Source organism: Petaurus breviceps, unplaced genomic scaffold (genome assembly GCF_028583685.1).
Source record: "Petaurus breviceps papuanus isolate PSGF00001 unplaced genomic scaffold, PetGlider_PUasm1.0 37, whole genome shotgun sequence".
Lineage (NCBI taxonomy): Eukaryota > Metazoa > Chordata > Mammalia > Diprotodontia > Petauridae > Petaurus > Petaurus breviceps.
In genome coordinates, this window is record NW_027186296.1 from 83,204,395 (window position 1) to 83,214,701 (window position 10,307).

The 10,307-nt window shown below is 38.7% G+C and overlaps 1 protein-coding gene across 3 annotated transcripts in view; it reads right to left on the reverse strand.

Annotated features, from left to right (window-relative positions):
* Nucleotides 1-10,307, reverse strand: part of SORCS1 (sortilin related VPS10 domain containing receptor 1) — a 711,184-nt gene that overhangs the window by 462,238 nt on the left and 238,639 nt on the right. For all 3 annotated transcript variants that reach the window (XM_069098910.1, XM_069098911.1, XM_069098909.1), the window contains exon 2: nucleotides 2,731-2,798. In XM_069098910.1, coding sequence (XP_068955011.1) covers nucleotides 2,731-2,798 — 68 coding nt within the window. The remainder of the gene's footprint in view (nucleotides 1-2,730; nucleotides 2,799-10,307) is intronic.

Genomic DNA, 10,307 nt, shown 5'->3' on the forward strand with positions numbered 1-10,307 from the left:
TACTGGTTAATTCCTGAGTAACTCTTCCATAAGATTTAAGGAGGAAATGTAGTTCAGAGGAAACAGTACTGGATTTGGAGTAAAAAGCCTCGGTTCAAATTCAACTTCTATTTCCCTTCTGACTCAGTTTCCCCACATGTAAAGTGAGGTTTGCATTAAATAACCTTAAAGATCCTCTTCGAAATTTATAATTCTATCCCCACTCCAATCATGCATAATGATGAGCAGTAGTTGTTTGAAGGCTGATGGGTTCACAGAGCCTCTCTGGATATATAGATCCAAAAGTTAGGGGACCACTATTCAAAGGAACCTCATTTGTAGTATAGCCCATGCTTGTAATATCATCTTTGGGTCCAGCTACAGAGAATAGGCAACTTTTGGGTTGCCATTCAATGCATATTTTTTTCTTTTTTTGCCTTATACATATCTTAACTGAACACTCTTCCGCAGGTGGAGAAAACTGCCATGGTGTGCCTTCAGAGAAGGACAGGCTTAATTTGAGGTTTCAGAGTGACAGAAAGTCCTAACTGCTTTTATTATTCCTTCAGGAGGAAAGAGAATGACTGTCGCAAGAGACTGACACATTGAAACAGAACAGCTTATCTTTTCATTTTCCAACATGCTGGCTTCTCTTTATGTGGCTAGGAACATTGATGGAAAAAAAGGCTGCTTCCCTTTTCATTTTTGTAGTAGTTTGTTTGATGTTTGGTATCCATCAAAGAAGCAGAACTCAAGTTATTTAAAAAAATGCTGTGAATTAATGTATTTAAATAATAGTGCTGCTCTCCCATTATTCACCCTATCACAAAAAGAATGTCAGACCCATTAGAAAGGGGAGGGGGGTGTACAAAGACTTCTGGATTGCTTCTGTCAGTGCTTTTACAAACCCCAATGAGATGCCAGAATACACTAATTAACATGCACTATTTCATCAAGGTAGAGATGCAAGTTTGTCAGGTTCCTTGATGGAGAAGTTGTCCTATCAATTAAACATTCTCAATACCATCTAAAAGAATAGATGAGAATAAGAACTTAGAGTTCTATGTTTGCTCTTCCCAGTAAGTCCCACATTATATAACAGATCACAGGATTTAAAAATGGAAGGAAGCTAGTGCCATCTCTTCATTTATTAAGTGAGAGAGAACCGTAGAGGGACATGCCAACATACTAAAGGTCACACAGGTAGTAAGGAGCAGGACCAGAAATCAAACCCAAATTCTCTAACTCAGGAAACAATGATCATTTTACTCCACTGAAGTGACTTTACCTAGGAGGAATCCAGCCAAACCTAAAGCCAAATTATAATGTGGTCTGTTTGCTGCCACTGCAGGTCTATAAGCAAAGGTTGCATGATTATTTGTTAGCCTTTCCACTGATGGAAATCATGCTTCAGTTATAGGTAGAACTTCTGGAGTCCCTTGAATTTTTTTTTTCTTTCCAATTCTCAGATTCTTTGGTTATAAAGGAAACTGGGAAGTCAGTTGAGAAGATTTTATCAACCTCTATAAAGATATTAAACAAGCCATCTATTTTGTTTTTACCTAAGTTTGTATGTGTAATTAATTTAAGCCAACATGTTAATTGGATATTGTGTGCACAATGTAAAGCAACTCTGAATGCATTCATTGAGACTGTCAAATCAGAGTAGGGAAGATGAGCAAGAAATATCATTGGCAATATGATTGAGTCCAATACAACCTATGAGTTAAGGATGAGATGAGGATAGTAACTGGACCTTGAGATCATTGGTATAGAGAATTCCTAGGTGGGGAAGACCTCTACCAAATCAGGTAAGTATGTTCTCTGCATCTCAGAGTCTTAGAGAGTTGCCAGAAGCATTGAAAAGTTAAGTGACTCGCTCAAGGTCATGCATCTAGTATGTGTTAAAAATGATATCTCAACTCAAGTCTTCTTGGTCATGAGAAAAGGATTGTAGGCATCAAATCATGCTGTTTCTGAGTTAAAAAAAATACTTTTAAAATTTGTTTCATTAGGGGCAGCCTGGTGGCTCAGTAAGAGCATCGGCCCCAGCATCGGGAGACCCAGGATTGGTTCTGGCCTCAGATACTCGGCACCCACTCGGCACCAAAAATAACTGGCCGTGTAACCTTGAGCAAGTTACTTAACCCCAATTGTTTTTAAAAAAATGTTTCATTTAGCAGAGCCAGAAATGTGGGTGAACCTCTCTTTCTAATATCACTTTAGTCATTTTTCTATTCATTTTGTAAACAATTATCGTGGACTTTGCAGTCTGCTGTAGAGGACATAAAGAAATACAAGCCTTAGCTCTCACCCTCAAGAGGTTTACAATCTGATTAGAAGATACTAGTTTTTGCCTGTTACCCATGAAAGAGAAATTGCTATCACATACTCTGTAAGTTAATGGTGTTCGGTTCACCAACGTCAGGACCTCCAGGAAGCATGGAATCATAGAAAACAAAATGGACATACTATAGAAGTAAATGACTTTGAAGGTTGAGTCAGACTAAAATCAAGAAAATAAAAGCACAGTGATGATCCAGTCCTCAAACACATACAGGCTGCAACACTTCCCCTATACAAGATATATGACAGCTTGAACTATTTTAAAGAAAGGAAAGGAGTTCATGGTGAAACTTCTCCAGTGTAACAGAGGAGTGGGAGAGGATCCAATTAAATTCAATAAGAGATATAGCCAGAATGTTCATGTTTAAGTAACTCAGTAATTATTAGCTCAATTTATCTACTTACCTCCAAAGTGAGCTCTCAGTGATGCTCCCTAGGTTATAGTCATAGAGCTTTGTCAAAATTAGAATCACCTGAAGGCAAAAGAAAAAATCATGGTTAGTCTCAAACAATTACAATCTCATAGAACTGAAATGGCCCATGGGAAGGCTTAGGATTCCTTTAATGGGTGCTTAACATAATTGAATGAATTGTTAAGCTTTCTGCCTAAACTGACATGGGAAGTGTTGGCTGGACCATGAGCTGAACTACTCAGACCTTTCCCCCCACTGCACTAAATGGCTACCTAATACCAAGAAATTTCTTTGATGATAAATGTTAAGCCTGAGGGCTCTCTGCTGGTAGCCTGCCTGGTCCTACCTTGAGTTATCTCATTAAAGGTAAGAAAACAAAATGGTGGCCATTGCTCTACCAAACAGACAACTGTGAATCTTATCCCTGGACTTACATTCATCCACCTCATCACCTACTTCAAACAAGGATGGAGAAAGTGCTGCTATTTCCTGTGAAAGCATGCTTGAAACTCAGCCTAAAGATGCTAGCAAACTCAATTTTGTTCACTTCATTTCCTTTTTTAGTCTCGCTATGCCTGCAACAATATCACTTTAGTAATTTTTCTATTCATTTATTCATTTTATAAACAATTATCGTGGACTTTGCAGTCTGCTGTGGAGGATAAAAAGAAACACAAGCCTTAGCTCTCACCCTCAAGGGGTTTACAATCTGATTAGAAGATACAGCTTTTGCCTGTTACCCATGAAAGAGAAATTGCTACCACATACAAGCCATTACCTTGTTCCTAGGGCATATCTTCATCAGCATCAGCATCATCACCTTTGTTATTATTGTTTTCAGAGCAGAATCTACACCACCATATTCTAGTAGAAATAGTAGCAACTCAGAAGTAAGAGGACTTTGATTTCAGTCCCACCTTCGATGCTTACTAACTATTCAACCTTGGGAAAATCACCTAAACCTCCTTGAGTCTCATTTTTGTCATCTGGAAAATGTGGTAGTTGCACTCAATGACCTCTAAATTCCTCTATAGCTCTGTATCTATAATCCTATTTCTATTTTTTCTCCCCAATTCCCACTCCCTTCAAACACACAAAAATACATTTTAGCTTGAAGTAGGCTTACTGCTTTCTGTGACTGTACTCACTACTCAGGGCCACTGGATATTCCAAATATACTGAGCATTTATTTAAGGGAAATGAGCCCCCACCCCCACCGCAGCCAGTATAATTCAAAGATCCAGCACCAAAGCGACTCCTCTTCGCTGTTCACTGTGCCCAAAGTGCATAATGAAAAGACAGCAGGCTTACTCATCGCCGTCAGATGTGTTTTGTGGTCCTTACATCCTAAAACATTTGTTTTTTTTTTGTAGTAGGGGCAATATCCAAAAACCTGCCCTGAGCAAGTTAACTTAATTTTCCCTTGAAATATATTGAACCTCCTAACTTGCCTTATCAAAGAGGAATGTGATTCTAGCCCATTCACACAGAGGTTCCTGGTTGTCTGAGTTAAAAATAAAAACAAAAACAAACAAAAACCATCCAGGATGTGAGTAGCTCTTTGCTAGGTCACAGTAACTGAAGAATAACAGCAGCACAGCAAAGCTATGCTCAGCTGACTCAATTGTGTCCTATGTGAACAGCCTTTCTCAGCTCTGAATGTCTTTCCTTGGATATGGATATTAAAAAGCTTTTTGTAAACTCTTCAATAGACTATGAGTACTTTGTGTCATTCCAATTCCCAACATAAGGCATGCGGCCAGACTTGTCAGCCCTGAACTAACCTGGTCAGCCATAGGCTATGATAGTCTTGGTCTTGGTGCTCCCAAGTAGATAAAGGTTAAGTGACTTGGCCTATGTCACATAGCTAGTAAGTGTCTGAAGCTTAATTCAACTCAGGTCTTCTTGACTCCAGGCCCAGCACTCTATTCACTGAGCCTCCCAGCTGTCTCCACCAACCAGCTAACTCTCCACAACTTAATTTACCAAATGAATCTGTGTGAGTGAGCAGGGCAATCTTCAGTACTTTTCGCATAGCAGTACACCAAACTTCTCTATCTATGGAGATTTCCAGAATTGAAGACATTAAAAAAAAACTGGAAACATTAAAAAAGAGTCAGAGCTCTGGGATTCCCTATCATCCATGAATATTCTAATGGCCAAGCTAGACTGCTGACTTTTTTTGTTTGTTTCTTTTAAAGTTGCTCCTTTAGCAAAATGCAAACATGTATTAGGTGCTGGGCACCCTATTGGGATATCAGATGGTAGGACTGCCATGGGGACATATGCTTAACAGACAGGTTTGCCAATTAAGGCACTCTGAGTGCTAAATTTCAATCACCACCATTCCAGGAACGCTTATCAGTGGCAGCAGGGTGGCTGTTTGTTTGAAGATACAGAATTATGTTGCCTCTCTACCTCAGTACATTTTGCCGAATAGGGTAATAAATCCCCCACTAAGAAAATGGGGGTGTGAGCATAAAGCATTTCTGGATAGTTGCACTCCTGATACAATATAGCAGTAAACTCAATAATGAAGTTCAGCCTTTCACTCACCATGACTATCCTTCCTCTGAAGTGGGGAATTAAGAGGAGTGCCAGTGATGAAACCCTTTAACCCAGCATGCAGCTATATGAAACCTCACACATGCACCCTGAGAAATTGTTTAAGCAATTCCCAGAGCAAAGGAGGTGGGGCTGGAGAAGGACATAGGAGTCCATTCCCTTCCTTGGCTAGTAAAACTGAAATACCAGTGATCTTCTCAGGCAGTTTATCAATACAGCATGAAGAGAAGCATCCTTTATGGCATTTCAAAGCATATCTGTTCGAATCAGTCTATTTAATCTTTCTGTTTTCAGAATGAGAATGAGGGAGAGAGGAGAATCATGAACCTTTCGTTATGGTTCCAATCGATTTTTTTAAATTCTCTTTTTTTCTTGCTTCTGTGAATTCCTTGCTGCCTTGCTCTTTAGTTGTGTTTCTTCAATTCTTGCCTTTAGTTTTGGTTGTTTAACAATCCTGTTAACTACTCAGCAGAATTAGGACACGTTAAAGAGATTAAGGGCCAAAACTCTTAGCATGGACTGAGCCAGCAATAGAACAGCCCCACAACATTATTGGGGTATTAATGAAGAAGAAAAGCAAAATCAATACAGAGCCTTTTTTGGATTCTGTTAGCTAGGCAGCATAACATCTGAGGACTAGCATAGCCAAGTCCCGAGCTATATAGCATCAAAAGGCCACCAGCTGATGAATATTTTTGCCCACTGAAACTTGAGAAGCAAATCTAATTAGATGATACAAGGCTTCTTGTGATTCAAATAAGCAAAGGGATATTCATACCAATAAAATCACAGATCCTTAAGGTAATGAAATTCATTCTTCTTTATATGACCAATCTGTGCCAAGTAAAAGAAATATGGTATGGCCCCTGCCTTTAGGGAGCTTACAATTTATTTAGGAGCATAAGACATATATGCAATGCAAAAGAAAAAAATAGCAATGTAGTACAAGGCACATTGTAACCAGGGATACAAGTAATAACTATAACAGGGTTTAAAAGAAGATATAGAGGGAGGCTAGGTGGCCCAGTGAATAGAGCACCAGCCCTGGAGTCAGGAGGACCTGAGTTCAAATATGGCCTCAGACACTTAACACAAAACTAGCTGTGTGACCTTGGGCAAGTCACTTAACCCCAATTGCCCCTGCTTTCCCCCCTCCAAAAAGAAAATAAATATATAGAATTAATGTGAGCTGGTGTGGTTGGGAAAGCTTCCTAAAAGTAGGACCTGAGAAATGCCTTGAAGAATGAGGCATATTTAACCTGTCAGAGGGGAGAAAAGAGTTTCTTACTGAAAGGAACCACATGAATAAGGTTAAGGTGGTGGGAATGAGGATTGATTGCTCTGGGGACAGTGAGACCTTCCTGACTGATCAGAAAATGTTGGGGAGTCCTGGAGATAAGTTGACTAGACAACAAGTGGTCAATATTGTAAAAGCGACTCTAAACTCCTAGGCTCCAGGATCTGGAAAATTGGGTCAGAAAGATTTTTCCTGCTTTTATTTTTTCCTGTTATTTTATAATATATTATTTATATTAATTTTATATAATATAATAAATAATTTTTATTATTTCCTGTTATTTTTCCTGCTTTACCAGGGTGGCTCAGCAACACAGGGGCTACTTTGAACAGGTGTTTCTATAATCGCAACACATGGACGATGTCATTGAGGTAGCTAAGTGTTACAGTGGATAGAATGCTTGACTTGCGATCAGGGATATGTAGCTTCAGATGAAGCCTTAGACACAGGCTGTTACTCTTCTCAAGTCACTTAAACTCTGTCTGACTCAGTTTGCTCAACTGTAAAATGGGGATAATAATAGTAACTACCTCAAAGGGTTTTTGTGAGGATCAAATGAGATATTATTTGTAAAATGCTTAGCATGGTGCCTGGAACATTTAGCAGGTGTTGAATAAATACACATTCTCCTCCCCTTCCCTTCATAGTCCTCACTGATTCTCAGATTCATAATTCTTTCTGCCCAATATGGCTAATAGCCCAAGCCTGTATTATGGATGGGACACTTATATTAAGGATACAAGAGGACTGAGGACTGCAGATCTGAATACAGCTCTTTCCATGGTCTCCTATTTTATGGTTAGACCAGTTTTTTGTGCTTCCTGGTTGCTGCTGATTGCATGCAAGTCCAGACCAATTGTCAGGAAAAACCAACAGGTAGACTTTTTTTTTCTTAACAGTTAAGGATGGAAAAAAAGAAAACATTTAATCACAGAAGGATTTCACTGTGAAAGATTTCAAAGGACCCTGCCTTGGCCCTAAGGGGAGGGAGGACAAACTCACTCAATTAAGGGTATAGGTCTATTAAGTCATATTAAGGAATTAGAAAAAAAAATCCAACTTTCATATTTTATATTGGGCTCAATCCACTTTCAATACAGTCTCCCATATATTCTATCCCTATTACATGGTCCATGGGCAAAGAGGCTCTATGATCACAATGATCATGCTGTGAATATGGAAGGATTAAGTTCCACTCACGAGCCAGCATCTTTTAAACTGGGAAAAAGAACTGAGACATCCTACAAAGAGTTGTTTTACCAAAAAAGACTAAAACAGAAAAGGGGTTTCTGCTTTTAGTCAATAGTCAGCAAACATTTATTAAGTACCTACAGTGTGCCAAGCACTGTGCCAAGTGCTGGGGTTATAAATAAGAAAAAAAAAACAAAGACAGTTATGTCCCTCAAAGAGTTTACCATATAATGAGGAAAAATAACACACAAAAGGAAGCTGAAAAGCAGAGGAACAGGGGGGGCTACTAGAGGGAACCCAGTGGGAGTGAGTGTGGGCATGATCTCTATGTAATCAAAACCAAGCAGAGCAGCTGATGGAAAAGGAGCTATTAGCTGGAAAGTTCTGATAAGTTTTCAACTAGTTCTGCCTGGCTTCATAGGGGTGTAATAAAATGAAGGAATATGTAATATGGTTACAGGTGTCTAAAGAAACACTATAAAAATACAATTGGAATGGAACAGTCTGATAGTGGAACAGGTTGTCTAACAGATGCAGAAAGCTGGTGCAGTAATTACAGTAGTGTCCTTGGAGTCAAAAAGACTGGAGTTTGAATCCTGTCTGAGACACTTACTAGTTGTGTGACCCTGGGTTAATCACAACCTCTGTTTGCCTCAGTTCTTCATATAAACAATGAGAATAATAAGTATACCTACCACACAGGATTGTTGGGAGGATCAAATGAGATCACATATATAAAGGGGAAGGCAAACTTCAGACTGCTATTTAAGTGTTAACAGTGTTGTTTTCTCTGATGGAAGATATTCAACAAAGGTTGGATAAGATGGTTGGATGGATGCAGGGAAGGTGATTCCTATATTGTGGGTGAAGTTGAATTAAAGCAACCTTAATGTCTTTTCCAAAGCTAGGATGCTACTATTCTATTCAGAAAATCCAATTAATCATAACCACCACCACCCATATCCTGAACAACCTAGTTAATTTACAATGAATTAAAGAATAAATTAAAATTTATTTAAAGCTTACTCCATGCCAAGCACCGGGCTACCTAAATACTAAGGATAGGAATACAAAAGGCAAGATAGTCCTTGCCCTTAATTTCCAGTGCCTCTCTGGGGGAAATCACCAAATAATCCAAAATTCATTAAAGAGACCAGGTTGATTTAGTAAGACACAGAAACCAAGGCAGAAACTTGATCAACCCACAAATGCCCTTCAGCTTCAGAAGCTACACTGCTTATTACTGAAGAACCTATTAGATAGTGTATGTAAAAGAATTTTAAAAGTTAATCATCTTCCCCCTTAATAATTTTTAAGGCAAGAACAACATCAGAGTATGCTCACATAAGCAATAAAAGATATGTAAACAACTGAACCTTAAATGTACAAAAATTCCTCAATTAGTTAAGTGCTTCCTAAAGTTGGCTTCTGTTATATCCTTCATTCTGTGTCCTATTCTCCATCAATAGTCACAAAGGCAACTGCTTCATCTTTTACCTGAGACCAAGGTCAGCATGTCTAATCTTTCATATCCAATCCTTCATAGATTGGATTATAGATTCATAGATATAGAGCCAGAAGGGATATCAAAAACCATCAACTCCTACTTCTGCCTTTTACAAATGAGGAAACTAAGGCACAGAGTGATTAATGTGAATTGCCTGAAGATCACACAGATAGTAGAAGTCACAGGAGGGATTGGAACCCAAGCATACTGACATTAGTGCTTTTTTCTACAGTATCAGGCTTTTGAGTATTTGAGCTTTGAATATTAACCTGCCTCCTCCTTGAGTAGAAATATCCTAGAATGAAGAGTTAACTTCCACTTATGATAACTTCATTCTATCCTCTGATGCTTCCTATGGCCCTGTGACTATTCCAGGTAGGATATAATTTCCTTGAGGTTAAGGGCTGTTTTAGTACTCTATCTATATCCCAAACCCTAGCACAGTGCTACCACATGGTTATTAAACACTTAGTGATTGATTAATTCCACTCTAAGAATGCTTAGAATCTCAGAGAGAAAGTAGTATAATAGAAGGAAGCCTGGAAAATCTGGGGTCAAAGGTTGGCTCTATCACTGACCAGCTGTGGCAGCTGAAACAAGTCATTCCATTTTTTTGGTCTCAGGTTCTTATCTGTAACATAATGGTGATAATATTTAAGTAAGAGTTCCACACTCACCACCTCAATTAATGTAATTACAGAAAGCACAGACACCTAATTTGGATCAGTCAATCCCAGAAAGTAATCACAAAGTATTAGGTGTTAAAGAATGTTCCGACAACAACATAATGTGTGAATAAGTCCTAAATCAAATTGAAAGGATTATAGAGCTTTATCCATTGGATGAAAGGTAGCTGATGCAACTAGGAAACATCTTAAGTTTGCTTTAATAGATTCAGATACACCTCGGGGGCAATGTAAAAAACAGTACTAAGTTTGGTGGTGGGTCATTCCAGAAACATCATATTTCAAGACATGGGAAATCTGCTTTCAGAGTTGCAGCCAGCCCA